General features: G+C 35.2%; 1 protein-coding gene across 2 annotated transcripts; it reads right to left on the bottom strand.

The window, feature by feature from the left end:
• Positions 1-1,906: 1,906 nt before the first annotated feature.
• On the bottom strand, positions 1,907-5,818 carry LOC146922086 (protein SRG1-like). 2 transcript variants are annotated; one of them, XM_085715205.1, is made up of 4 exons: positions 5,545-5,818; positions 3,017-3,264; positions 2,581-2,905; positions 1,907-2,299 (listed from the first exon to the last, which is right to left on the bottom strand). In XM_085715205.1, the coding sequence occupies exons 1-4, from the start codon at positions 5,773-5,775 to the stop codon at positions 2,039-2,041; spliced, it is 1,065 nt and encodes a 354-aa protein (XP_085571331.1). In that variant the 5' UTR covers positions 5,776-5,818; the 3' UTR covers positions 1,907-2,038. The 2 variants fall into 2 exon arrangements, with proteins under 2 accessions (XP_085571331.1, XP_085571332.1); XM_085715206.1 differs by lacking the exon at positions 5,545-5,818 and adding an exon at positions 4,251-4,819.
• Between the last annotated feature and the right edge of the window lie 9,479 nt (positions 5,819-15,297).

The raw sequence follows: 15,297 nt of genomic DNA, 5'->3' as shown, positions 1-15,297 counted from the left end.
GAAATGGCTATTATTTCCCATGGTCACGTGTAGGTGTATAACTGTTGAAATTGATGCAAATTTCAAGATTATTCTATTAAAAATAAGGGTATACTAACAAGAGAAGTGATATTCCTATGACGATTTTGTGATAATTTTTGTAACAACTTTCTCTCTCATACTTAGGGTCAGAAATGAGTCGAGTTGAGTCGAATTCGTCTGAGGCTCGACTCAACTCGATAAGAATCGGCTCGGTTAAAGTTCACAAGCAATTTGAATCGGTTCATTGTATTCAACTCGTTTACTCGAATAACGTAGTTTAAAAATTGTGACTATTTTTCTTAGTATTTTTTTTCATGAGCATAGTTACAAATTTCTCCTAGACTTATGGGAAAACCACCCACATACCATTGGCGGTACTTTGCTTGCTATTCGCCAATTTCAAACCAGTTTTAACGAGTATGAAAACTACCACCACATTAAAAGGATATGGGAACTCACTCACTCTATTTCTAAAAGAGCACTTATTTGGATTCCACACTGTAACAAAGTGAGATACACACTCCCTTTATATATTAATCCTTTTTTTTTTTTTTTTTGAGAGACTTTATATATTAATCCTCTTCTCTATTGTTTAAAAGTTTTCGATGTGGGACAATTTTAACCACAAAGACAATATGCTGCCTACTTTTAATTTGGGATTTCTTTCATTTTTTTTTTTCTTCTCATGCTTACTTGTGCCTCTAAGGCACAAGTTAAGAAGGTAAAAAGGGAATTAAAATATAACTTTTATATTAAAAAATAAAATTTTAATACATTGAATGCACAATTTTCAAGAAAATGTTTCTATCTTTAGTTTATAAACTTTTGCCTCATGGACACAAATTAACATTTTTTTTTTAAAAGGATTACAACGACAATAAAGTTAAAATTGAAAATATCATAATAAAACTTGTCCATTTCTAAATTCACACACACACACACACCTATAATCGAGCCAACTCATGAACCAAACAAATCGAATTATATCCAGTTCAAGTTTAGCTCATTTAGTTAACGAACTTAATTTTCAGCTCAAGTTCATCTCATTTGATTCATGAATTATGCCACCTCGAGGATAAACCGTTCTACTGCACTATAAAAACCGTTCTAGAATTACACCTCTGCTGTTACGATTTACTATTGCACTGTAGCAAACTGTTCTAAAATTACACCTCCAATATGGTACTATGACCACTCGAATTAAATACTGAACCCACTCAATTGTGGTACTAAGACCACTTTACTATGGTAGACTGACCACTCAAATATGGTGTTTCCATCATTCTAACCTCTAAAATCTCCAAAATATTGATATGGTACTACAACCAGTTAGATATGATGATTCCAAGATTCTAACCTCTAACTTCTCCAAAAATCAAAGAAGAATATACTCTTATGATCATTTTGATTTTGAAAGGACATCATACTCAGAATGGACTATGAACTTAATAATACTATTTTTTCTTCTTCTGGAGGGACATAAATTGTCGAGACCATTTTTACAGCTTCTGCACATTAGCCCAGTTTTTAGCACCATTTTTTTGTGCTCGTTCCACATTTTTTTCCTTTTCAAGAAAAAACTTATAAACTTGAATTATTTACCAATATGATTTTGAATCCTTACAACGTCTATGTATGATTGCTCACGTGCCATCCATCCCTTCAATTTATCTTACACATGTACGATGAAAGACACATCATTCATCAATAGTTACAATACAAAACAACCATGATATATTCGTAATATCACAATCCCAGTCAACCATTATAGTTTATCATAACACATTAGGTGTAAAAACAATCAACACAAGTTCACCAATTACTCTCCTTTAATCTCATTATCATTACCTTCTCATGGATTTTCAATTTACCCGTGCAATCTAGGTCATCCACTAATCCACACCATTTATTATTAACATTTCTACAATTGCAGCACATTACCCTGTTTTTAGCACAATGTTTGTTTGTGCTTGTTTTACATATTTTTCATTTTCATGAAAAAACTTGTAATTTTAAATTATTTACCAATATCATTTTGAATCCTTACAACATCTATGCATGATTTCCCTTGTAGCTCACGTGACATGAATCCATTAAGGTAATCAACTGCCCTAATTCTTTTGAACAAAGCAGGTCTTTCAGCAGTAATAAGGTCTGGTGTTGGACCTAGAATTTTGCTCATTTGAGTCCTATGAAATGTGGCAATTGATATCCTCTCATTCATTGAATTGATTGTTGCTCGATGTTCAATGCTTCGGTAAATTCCGTTAGTTAATATCTGCAAAAGGATTTTAAACATGAACAATAATTCTTAAAGGTTATAAATACCTCTAACCTACAGGTCTAATATCTATTACAAATAGCTTGAATTAAAAGTTTGTATATGATATATGAACCTTTTTTTTTTTCATGACACTTGTTTTTGCTTAAAATTTCAATATTTGTTCATTATTTATATTACGATTCATAATAAGATTTGAACCACTGGAAACGAGTCTTAGACTCATGATTTTAATCAAAATTTGGTAACGATATTTTGAACAATTTTATGTGTATTACCTCCAACATGTCTCCAATGTTGACGACAAAAGCATCAGCGAGGGGCTTGATAGGAATCCACATTCCTTCTTTTCTGATTTGAAGGCCTTCCACTTCATTGACTTGGAGAAGGATAGTAAGGGCACCAGAATCGGAATGAGGTTTGAGTCCAATGACATGCTCTGGCTGGGGACATGGGGGATAGTAATTCATCCTCATTCCTTGATATATATCTTCAAAAAACTCGATTAGTTCATTGCTTTTTATCTTTAGAGCTTTCTCCATACGACCAATTATCGTGACCGCTAGTTTTTTCAATTCTAAACAATAATTCTCAAGATGATCTCTACAATGAAAGAACAAAATCTGTTATAAACTATAATTACCAGCAAAATCAATTACCTACTCAATAATGTGTAATTAAGCTAACAATTATAAATTGAGAAAGTAAGAAAACCTGAATGGTTCGGGAATATTAGGAATTAGACGTGGATGCCTTGCATCCGGTGGGAAAGTGTTAATGTAGAACATGTCTGCCCATTCTAGCTTCTGTTCATCAGATACAACAAACAACTGACCAAACCCCTGCACATCATTTGGTGTTTGCCAAAATTTCTTCTTCTCTTCCATTGGAAGTTTGAGAAATTGTTCAACACCTGTCTTCATATTTTCAACAATTGATGTGTTCACTCCATGATTGATCAGCTGCAATTAATTTCCAAAAAAAATCTTAGAATGCACAAATTCATTTATTTTAAGTGAAAAATTATTATCATTTAAAATTTCAATAATGACCCCTTCAGAACTTTTCTCAAAAGGATTTTAATTTTGTATATTGAAATTATAAAGTCAAACTGTTACTGCTGAATATGTTAGGAAACATGGTTCTATGGAAAGAAGAGAGAAAAGCTAAAAGCTCTACTATATTGATCAGAGTAAAATTGTACAAATGATGAAAAGAATTATGAAAAGCTTAATGCTTTATTAGTAATTCATCCCCAATTGGCTTTGAGGACATTTTATGTAAAAATTCGATTTAGAACCGAGGTCACCACATTTCCTCCTCCTCTTCCTCCCGTGTGTGTTTATTTGAGTATGTGTCGGACACTAGGTCAACAACTAAATTAAGGAAATATGAAAAGTATTTGTACATAAGGTGAGACTTTGAGGAGAAGCATACGTCTAAAGCAAATACCACCGGACCAACCCAAGTAGTTCACTAATGTCTCTAATAATGCAGATATATAGACAAATTCACGCTTCTCATATTATTTTGTGAAAATAGTTACATAGTGATAAACTTTTGACCCTTATTTTATCACGAGTCTCCCTTTTGTGAATTGATTTTTTTTTGTCCTTCAATTATCATTTTTGTTGCAATTTTGATCCAACGCATAATTTTAACACCCAAAATAGTTTTTTTTTTTTAAAAGAGGCTAAATGAATTTATTAATAACTCTAAACCAAGCACAAGGTGTACTAGAATTAGATAAGGAAAAGAACAAACACCAGTCTCCAAATTGATTACAAAAAAAAGCTACCAACACCTGAATCACAGTTCCAAATCTCCCCAAACCACAAAGCCTAACAAAATACAACAGAATGCAATAACATAAATCCAATACATATGATCACAAAAATATCTTCCAAGAGAATTAATTCTGCCCCTTTAAATCCTTTACGCCAAATACCTTATGTGAAAATGCACAATATGATACTCCTTTTACTTTGAAATGACTAGTTCTGCTCATAGCAAAACAATCTACTACTTGAATTCCATTGCCACATATGCTAAACAGCCAACTTATGCCGCAACAGGAACAGCTACTCAACCAGCAAATTACCAATTGATGCACAGAAAAACGACATAACAAACAACACTCCAAGGCTTCTAAAACAAACCCAACAGATACATACCACCAGAAAATCTAACTGATATGAAAATTCAATTCCTCATGTCTCCCAAACAAGCCCTCGGATTCACACACCAATGTTGCAAGTTGTAATCTAAATTCTTAGATTTAAATCTCAACCTTCACTTCCTCCACCAATTTTTCAATGATAATTTCTTTATTATGAAAGCATTTTGCGTTCCTTGCTTTCCATATACACCAAACACACGCAAACCAAATCACACTAACACGTGATGAAAAAGCTCTTCCCATACTTATCAATCCTCCAAATTGTTCGAAATGAAGATGTCCTTCATTTTGAAAAGCCGCCGATATCCCAAGCCATTAACACAACCCAAACCACAAACCTGAAAACAAAGGACACTCAAAAAACAAATGTGATACCGATTCTTCACTCCCGCAATCCCCTACGCACTAAATGGAATTTTGATCCAACACTCCTCTTTTGGAAAGGTTATCCGTTGTAGCTAATCTGTTTTGAAATAATCTCCAAACTAAACATGAGACTTTTAACGGAACCGATTTATGTCAAGCCTTCGACAATATAGGATCCGAAGAGCTTGACACATTAGACATCAACCCCTTGTATACCTCTTTAACTGAATACACATTTAAGAGATTCCACTCCCCCAAAATCTATGTTGCAAATATCTTTCCACCACAAAGAAACTCCTCTATTCTCTATTGTAATAGACCCTCTGTTCAACCCATGTGTTTGGATTGAGGGTTTAGGAGAGAAAGGGAGGGGAGGACTCACTTTTATTTTTTAAAATACGGACATTATAAAATGATTTTTAGAAAATTGAATTAATAACATGATTGATGTCGATGATGATATAATATTTCAAAAACACTTAATTTATTTTGTTTTCTCTTCACGTTCAAAATTGCGGCAATAAATCATCACTTATGAAGTCAGAAATTACAAATTTTGGAGGTCAAAATCTGAGTTGGAAATAAAATTGCAACAAAATTACCAATTAAAGATCAAACAGTTCAATTAAAAAAAAGGGACAATTTTCGTGATTGCCATTAAAGTTAAGTAAATGGGGAGATTAAAAGCAATGCTAACCTGAAAGAAACCCCAGCCTCTGCAGGCATGGTCAAAATTTTGTAGCTCAGTTGCATCATCAGACAACAATTTATGCAGGTCGATAACAGGAACTTGTGGTAAAGAATTTGTGTTAGAAACAGCAATAGGGTCTTGATTTGGATGAAGATATCGTTCTGGAATATTAGTAATGGGTTGTTTTACCAACTCTTGAACAGAAGGAACCAAGAGAGAGGTTCCCTTCATAGCCATTTGATGCACAGAAATATTTGTTGAGACCAGTCCCAATCGTTTTGTCCGGATTTATTGGATAATTGATAATTTATGTGCTGAAGAAAAAGTATACACTCCATTAACTGGATTTTGTTGTGTGTGGTATTTTTGGTGTGCTACCACTGTGTGGATAAATTGTAATTATACCACACTATCCCTTGTTTTATTACTAGTGTAACGACCCGTGCCAAGCACGAGATACATTTTATTTAAAATTCTTTAACAAATTTTGCACATTAATAGGTTTTTAAAATACTATTTTATTTATTTAGTTTGATTTCATTCCAAAATTTTGACATTATGTCGTACTTTATGCTCATATTTAAAATTTAAACGATAAATCACCATTTGTTGAGAACAAAAAAGTTAAATTTTACAACGATTTAACTATTTTTGGGAGAATGATTAAATAGTGGGTAAAAGTACAATTGTGCTTAAAACAGGTATGATTACCTCTGATTTAGTCTACCACTCTTAATAAAATTATAACTTTTTTTTACTTAATCACAATACTCTCTCCGATTATAATAAAAAAAAGGCTAAATTACTCCTTTAAGTTATTTTCATATATCTTATGTCCTTTAAGTTATTTAATTGTAACACATTATTCCTTTAAGTATTGTTTGTAACACTTAGGTCTTTTAAGTTATTTAATTGTAACTTTATGTCCCGAATAACTTGCATTTTTAAGATCTGAAATCCCCAAAAATTTTACGGTAAAATAACTTAAAGGACTTCGTTGGTACGGAAAAACTTATATGCTATTAGTTTTCTTGATTTGATAAAGAAAATATAAATTTCTGAAAAGTGCTATCTTTTGGAACTTGTTTCATGAGAATAAAAAAACCACAAAATCCACAAACTAAAACCTCCACCAAACGTGCGGAAGAAAAATGGAGGAGATCTATGTCAACCCCCTCAATTAGATCTATGTTCCTAATCAAAACATGTCAGTTCTTCAACTCCTTAATGGTGATCCTAGACGTAAGGTTCAAAAATTCTTTTAGTATACTAATGTGGGATAAATGAGGCAATTAAAATAGATAGTCTGCAGGAGAATTTGTATTTTCACTCACAAAGTTGTAATTAAAAGTAAAGGTAAAAAGAAAAGGTCAGAAATATTACCATTTATTAGAAAATATATTTACTAAAAGGATTGTGAAAAAAAAATTCCCCTCCAACAAAATAAGCATATATTTTCTTTAGCACTTTTGGTCTCCATAAAATAACTGTTGAATTTGATCTTAGTTGATTGAAAAGAATTTTGTAACGTTCGTTTTTCAATCATTGAAGAAACAAATAAAATGATTCAAGTAAATGAATAGATATGTACTTTTCAATGATATTAAACGATCAAATTGATAGTTATAAATACTTACCTTGTAACAACTTAACTTTTGCCAACTAAATTTTTAGAGTCCCCTTTTTGTTTCACTGGAAGATAGAAAAAGAGTACATTTTAACCGATATCTCTTCAAAATTATTGACAAATAATCAAATATCAGAAAGTATTGTATATTATAAATAAATAAAAAATACAAATCAAGTTCACCCATTCGAATTCAATTCAATGACATTCATCTTAGTTCTTGTAATGTATCTTTTATATTCTCTTTCAATAACCACCAGAATTGGTTTAATTTCTTTTATTTTTCATGAGTCACATAAGTATAATTTCTTTTATTGAATCCTTATTATTTTTATTGGGTAGGGAGTGAGGAAGCTAGGAGGGTCCATTGGGTTAACTGGAATAAGGTGTGTCTTGGTTAATTTAGTTTTGACATATGGGTTCGTAGAGGGTAGAATTTTAACTTATCTTTGTTAAGTAAATGATTTTGGAGGCTAACATGGATCAATGAGTTTGCGGTTTAAAGTTTTAACGTCTTAGAAAAGGTTGGAGGGAGTTCATGTGACCAGAGGGCACAGTTAGGTGTATGTGTGGTGAAAATATTTCTATGGTGTTAAAATAGGTGTGGAGACGGGGATTAGAAATTGGTTTGATGACAACTTGATGATACTCGAGAGATAGAGAAAATGCAATATTTTGCCATGATATGTGGTTGTAGAGCGGCTCTTTGTGTAATATATTTAAAAGACCTTTTGAGTGTGAATTCTTTGGTAGCATATTACATAATATTCTAAAGTGGTTGAATAATTATTGTGTTTTTCCCATTAATTCTCGTGTACTCTTCATTTCGGTGGTTCTCAGTTGTTCAAAAAAAAAAAAAAGGTTCGTTTCAGTTTTTAGTTGATTTGGTTGACTCGTGTTTAAATTATTTGGAAAGACATAATGCTAAGAAACCAGGTTCGTACTTTGAGTTGAATTGTTGGTGGAATAATGCTTATACTTGTCTTGGTTATTCTACCTCATGATTTGGTTCTTTTGTATCTTTGCATCTTAAACTTTGTATTTTCCTTTTTTAGGCACATCTTGTGCTCAAAGTGTTTTTAAGATAATTGATTTGGAGTCTTCGTACAAACAAAAATCATCTTAGTCAAGCCACCAATTACATCAGTATATAATATATTAAATATATTAAATATTATTGTCACTTACCAGCCAAGTAGTTGTTATCGTAAGATTCATTGAAAATATCAGGTGCAGGTGTAAATGAATACACATTTGTTGGGACCAAAACAATTTTAGATAGTTTGACTTTTGTGTTGATTGTGAAATTCAATCTGTATTCGCTGCGTGATGGTCGATACGAACCACTGTTGCAAGAAACATCAAATAAGGAAATCGTGAACATCATTCCCTCTTGGAGCTGCTCCTTGAACTTGTAGATCAATGTTCTTCGTATAGACGTACCAATTTGATCACCCTAGATAACAAAGATTAAAACACTAACTTTAAACAAAACAAAAAAAAACAAAAAACAAAAACGATATGAAAAAAGTATCTTTCGATCCATTAGAATCAACTCCATGGAAAATGATAGTTTTTTATTTTTGTAGTCTTGAACAAACCAAGCACGAACAACCCTCACAACCAATGTCCACGATTGTTTTCTTGGCGAAACATTAGAGATGAAGTCGTGTTTCGTAGACATTTTTCTTTGCAATAGAAAAAATTACAGAAATAACTTAGAATATAGATATCAGAGAACCAGAGAACATAAAAAGAAGAACTATATTTTGTGATTCTTGTGTACTCGTACCCAAAATCACTACTATTTATATAGAAAAATAGTACCTTAACGGTTAATATCTATTGACTATTAATTTGACCGTTTTAAAATTAAAATTACCAACGTCTTTAATATTATAAAATGTGCATTAAACGATTAGATTATATTTCGTGTAACCTACAAAAAATTAACTTCATAACATTTGAAATTTAATAATATCTTATTAATATTAAGTAATATAATTTTGTAAAGAATAAAAATTAATTATATAACCTTAAAAACTAATTACTACAATTAAATTTTTAATTAGTAGGTTACTGTAATAGTGTAACGGACCAAAATTCAAAAGATAATTTATTCAAGTTATTTATTATAATTTTGTAACCTACCAAATTTTTAATGTACCGTATAAATGTTAATCGAATATTAATTATATTAATAATTATTTGATTGTAACGTACAAATTTTTAATGTAACATATAAATTTTAATCGAAACAGTAATTATATTAATAATTATTTGATTGTAACGTACCAATTTTTTAATGTAACATATAAATTTTAATCGAAACAATAATTATATTAATAATTATTTGATTGTTGTACCAAAAAAAAATAATTATTTGATTGTAACGTACTAATTTTTTAATGTAACATATAAATTTTAATCGAAACAATAATTATATTAATAATTATTTGTTTGAAACCAACTATGTATTTTATGTACAATTTAATGTTAAATAAAAATGGTTTTTAATAATAATTATAATTATTAAGCTTGTATTAAAAATAAGGAGAAATTTTTGGAACTAATGCCAAGTAGGATTTTGTTGAGGTGGACATCTTTAGAGGAGAGAATTTTGAAATAGGCTATTTCTAAGAACTCTAAATTGTTAGTATAAAGATTGGCTTAGTTCCTTAAATAATTAGGAAGTTTCGTCCCTTATTAATTTTTGTCCCATTCTAATCCTATAAATTACCTCCGTTAGTCAAATAATTCTTTGAGAAAAACGTTAATATTCATCCCCTTCATCATCAAACTCATAAAATTCACCTTCTTCGTCACTAAACCCATCAAAATTCATCATCTTCATCATAAAAATCCAGAAAAATAAAAAATTGATAAAACTAAAAAATTAAACATTTCCTTCAGGCTTCTTGATGAGCAAACCAGAAAACAACTTCCGAGATTAACATATCTAATGTCCAACAAGATAGAGAACTAAACATAGAGTTCAACAGAATATGCTTTAAAGACAAAATTTCCATATGCTACCAAAGCCTATTCAGTACTTGACAGAAGTACTTTGATGTTAAGGTCCTGCTACTACCATTCAAATCAGATCTGTGCTAAAGGAAATAAAGATAAAAAACGGCGGAAGAAGAATAAAATTGTTAACAAGTTTTTTTATATCCTCCTCTGTAAGGAATACAACTTTAAATACTTAGGTCAGACCCCTTTACTTGGATACGGGTCATACACCCATGGGCCTGACTCACTAAAAGAACAAAAAGTCCAATACAAGATAAAGACATAAAGCTGCTAAAATCATTTTAAGTGATAGTCCTTCAACCAAAAAGGCTTATGGACTTTCCTCTTGGGCTCGGGTTGATCCATCTTCGTATCATTACTTCCCGGGTCAGAATGGACATTGTCCTCAATGTCCGAGGGCGTAGGTGGAGTGGAGAGTGTAGAGGAGCGAAGCTGTGGATCAGAAGATATGGTAGGAGTGGAGGGTGAGGAGTTGTCATTTGGATTATGAGACAGGTCTGCATCCTCCTGTAAACTGCGGGCCAAAGGAAAATCTAGAGGAATTGGGTTAAAGTGTTTGATGGGGTCTCTTCCTTTGTAAGAACGAAGCTGTGATACATGGAATACCGGGTGAATTCTGGCATCTGGAGGTAGTTGTAGTTCATAGGCAACAGGACCGATGCGGCGGAGAATGGTGAAAGGGCCAAAGAATCTCTTGGCCAGCTTTTGTGATGTGCGATGGTGGACAGAGCCTTGTCTGTATGGTTGCAATTTGAGCAGTACCAAATCTCCCTCGTGAAAAGTACAGTTCCGACGGTGTTTATTTGCTTGAGATACCATTCTTTGCCTACTGATCTGTAAATTGTATTTGAGGCGAGTGAGAATTTCCTGTCTGTTTTGCAGAAGCTGATCCAAGGTCAAGATGGTAGAGCGTCCTGTCACATAATCAGTCATGCGAGGAGGAGGTCTGCCATAAAGGCCTTCAAATGGCGTCATACCAATGGCTGAATGATGAGTGGAATTGTGCCAGAATTCAGCAAGGTGGAGGTATTTATACCATTGCTTGGGATGGTCACTTGTGAAGCATCTCAGATAAGTTTCCAATGTGCGGTTTACGACTTCGGTTTGTCCATCCGTTTGAGGATGGTAGGCAGTGCTGAACCGGAGATTAGTACCCTGTAATTTGAAAAGCTCTTTCCAAAATGTGCTGATAAACACCGGGTCTCGATCGGACACAATAGATTTTAACATGCTGTGTAGCCGGCAAATTTCCACCGTGAAACGGGAAGCTAAGGCTGGTGCTGAAAATTTTGAAGGTAATGCGACAAAGTGGACAAACTTTGTCAATCGATCGCATATGACCCATATAGTTGTGTGACCAAAAGAATTGGGTAAGTTGGTAATAAAATCCATAGATAAATCTTCCCACACTTTGTCACGTATATCAAGTGGTTGGAGTAGTCCTTGCTTCTTGGTGGTCAGGTATTTGCTGTGTTGGCATACCGAACAAGTCTGAACATAAGCTTTGACATCCCGGTATATACCAGGCCAACTGAAAGATGCAGAGACGCGGGCCAACGTAGGCTGAACACCGGAATGGCCTGATAATGGTGTTGAATGATATTCCTTGAGAATGTCCTGTCTCCAGGAGGGCTTGTCAGGTAAGAAGATTCTGTCTCTGTAGAATAATAAGCCATCTTGGAATCTGAAATTGGGTTGAGTATTGGAGTCAGTTTGGTACTGTTTTACTAGTTGTTCCCCTGTTGTGTCATTTTGGTTGTAGTCCCGCAGCTGTGAAATGAGGAGAGGAACCGGAGAAGAAACTGAAAACAACAGAGCTGACTCCTCAGAGATGTGGCGGCTAAGGGCATCCACGACTTGATTCGACTTTCCAGGTTTGTAAAAAATTTCAAAACTGAACCCTTGAAGCTTGGAGGTCCATTTTTGTTGCTCCGGAGTTTGAATAGTCTGGACCAGCAGGTTTTTTAAGCTCTTTTGATCCGTGTATATGTGAAAATGTCGTCCAATGAGATACTGACGCCATTTTTTGACAGCTTCTGTGATGGCATACATTTCACGAACATAAACCGAGGAAGACTGCATCTGGGTGCACATCTTCTTGCTGAAGAAAGCCAGGGGGTGCCCTTCTTGAGTCAAAACCGCACCAATTGCCACAGCAGAGGCATCTGTTTCAACAATAAAAGTCTTAGAAAAATTAGGCAATGTAAGAACAGGAGTAGTGGTCATTTGTTGTTTCAATGTTGTAAATGCAGCTTCTGCTTCTTGGTTCCAAGTGAACTTGGTAGACCTTAACAGATCTGTCAAGGGAGCGGCCAATGTTGCATAATTCCGCACAAAACGCCTATAGAAACCCGTGAGTCCTAAAAACCCGCGCAAGGTGGTGAGGGAGCGAGGCACTGGCCAAGAGAGAATTGCTTGGATTTTATCCGCATCTGGTTTGACGCCATGAGATGAGATCACATGTCCCAAGTAATCAATGGTTTCCACTGCAAAAACACACTTAGACATTTTTGCCACAAAGTGATGGGAGGCAAGTAAGTCTAAAATGAGGCGTAAGTGAAGTAAATGATCATTAAGGTTACGACTATAAATTAAAATGTCATCAAAGAAAACTAAAACAAACCGTCGAAGGTAAGGCCTTAATAAATCATTCATTGAAGATTGGAAGGTACTAGGAGCGTTTGATAGGCCGAATGGCATAACTAGAAACTCGTAGTGACCGTCAAACGTTCGAAAAGCCGTTTTATGGGTATCCTCTGGCACAACTCGAATTTGGTGGTAGCCTGACCGAAGGTCAATCTTTGAAAACAAAGAAGCAGAACCTAATTCATCAAAGAGCTCATCAATGGTAGGAATCGGGAAACGGTCACGGATGGTTACGGCATTAAGAGCACGGTAGTCCACACAAAAACGCCAAGAGCCATCTTTCTTGCGGACTAAGAGGACGGGAGATGAATACGGGCTGTTGCTTGGTACAATGATACCATCATGTAGCATTTCTCTAATGATGGTTGTCATAGCCTCTTTTTGACAGTGGGGGTATCGGTAGGGTTTGACATTTATAGGTGGTGTGTTAGGGAGAAGAGGTATGTGATGGTCATGAGGGCGTTTTGGAGGAAGGCCTTGAGGTTTAGTGAAAACAGTGGGATAGGAGGTGATAAGATTTTGTATTTCAGTTGGAAGGGTGGTTTTGAGTGGAGGGGTGGCTTCAAGGTTGGTGTCTATGGGGTGAGACAAAACATCATCAGTTTCATGGTACGTAAGGAGGTGGAGAGAGGCTACGGAGTGTGTGTTTAGAAGGTGACAAATTTGGGTGAAGGATGATTGTGTGGGTTGTGGTTTGGGGTCTCCCGTGAGTGAAACTATGGTGTTGTTATGGTGGAATGATATCTTTGGAATGGAGAGTTCAGCGGTGATGGGTCCGAGTGTTTGAAGCCATTCCATGCCGAGAACGACATCAGCGCCTTCTATGGGAAATAAGTGGAAGGAAATGTGAAAGAGGTTGTTTTGGAGGGTAATGGGAACATCTGGGCATAGTCCCGTACATTGGAGGTGAGCACCATTGCCTACCATGACGGAAAAATTGGGTATTGGCTTAGATGGGATGCGCAAGTGAGAGGCAATCCGGGGTTGGAGGATATTATGAGAGCTTCCCGTGTCGACTAGAACGGTGACAGCTAAGCCATCGAGAAAACCCTTGAACTTGAGAAGAATTGGGGAGAATTGGCCGGTGAGTGCATGTGGAGATAGTTGGAAATATGTTTCTGCGGTTTCTTGTTGTGTCTCAGTTTCAGGTGTTGGTTCCAGAACGTCGGTTTCAAGGTCATCATCCGACATAAGGAGAAGGAAACGGCCGGTGGAGCATCTATGTCCCGGAGTAAATTTTTCATCGCAATTATAGCACAAGCCTTGTGCTCGGCGTTCCTCCCTTTGGGCTGTGGTGACACGTTTAATAGGTAAACAGTTAGGAGATGTAGAATTGTTGTTAACTGGAGGGGGTGTAACTAGAAAGGGCTGATTGTGGGAGAAACCATGAGGTGAGGAGTGGTGAAAGCTACCAGTGGTTGAATATGGTGGATTAAGATGGAAGCCTGGTGGAATCACGGTTGGTTGAGTGGTCCGAGTGTGGAAGGTTGTGTTTGGGAGTGAGACTGGTATTGAAGTGAGGTTGGGGTTTTCGGTTGTGTGGGTGTCGTGTGTGAAGCTGGGTAGGTTGGTAACGATGGTGGATGAAGATGATGGCTGAGTGTGTGAGTTTAGGGCCGCGAATTTTTCTTGTATCATGGCGGTGAGATTGGCGAAACGAGAGTCCATGATGGCGTCTTGATTATCAAGTCTGGTGTTGAAGGTTTGGGTAGAGGCGCCGATGGCGGCTTGGCGATTTTGTTGATTCGTTTGGATTAATTCATCCAATCTTTGGTTGGTGGATTGGATGGCATCATCCAGATCCTTAGGTGTAGGGTTGGTGGGCTTAGGAGGCATTGGGAAAGGGGAATGAAAGCACCAATGATGTTAAGGTCCTGCTACTACCATTCAAATCAGATCTGTGCTAAAGGAAATAAAGATAAAAAACGGCGGAAGAAGAATAAAATTGTTAACAAGTTTTTTTTATATCCTCCTCTGTAAGGAATATAACTTTAAATACTTAGGTCAGACCCCTTTACTTGGATACGGGTCATACACCCATGGGCCTGACTCAGTAAAAGAACAAAAAGTCCAATACAAGATAAAGACATAAAGCTGCTAAAATCATTTTAAATGATAGTCCTTCAACCAAAAAGGCTTCTGGACTTTCCTCTTGGGCTCGGGTTGATCCATCTTCGTATCATACTTGTAGTTCGAACCCAAGCTTCTCGTGCACAATTTTCTCAGCTTTCACCCTTAATTTATTGATCTGCTTCTTTTTCTCGTAAGCTAATTGTGATCTTTCCTTTCTTAAAAGAGGAATGTTAACAATACCCACTTTCAATACTCTCTTTAATACTCACTCTTTTATTATATGAAATCAATGTATGTCCCACTATTTTGTGTGGGTTCAATTTTCAATTTCTTTTTCTTCTCTTCCATTAGAAGGTTGAAAAATTGTTCAACACCTTTCT

Source organism: Medicago sativa, chromosome 5, assembly GCF_051527215.1.
Source record: "Medicago sativa cultivar Bolivia chromosome 5, Bolivia_mono, whole genome shotgun sequence".
NCBI lineage: Eukaryota > Viridiplantae > Streptophyta > Magnoliopsida > Fabales > Fabaceae > Medicago > Medicago sativa.
This window is presented reverse-complemented; position numbering and strand designations above follow the sequence as displayed.

Excerpts from the sequence above, each read along its gene's own strand:
- LOC146922086 (XM_085715205.1), bottom strand. The coding sequence starts at position 5,775 with ATGGCTATGAAGGGAACCTCTCTCTTGGTTCCTTCTGTTCAAGAGTTG. Across the intron at positions 2,906-3,016 it reads AATATTCCCGAACCATTCAG|AGATCATCTTGAGAATTATT; the intron begins GTTTTCTTACTT and ends CTTTCATTGTAG. Across the intron at positions 2,300-2,580 it reads ACATTGGAGACATGTTGGAG|ATATTAACTAACGGAATTTA; the intron begins GTAATACACATA and ends ATCCTTTTGCAG.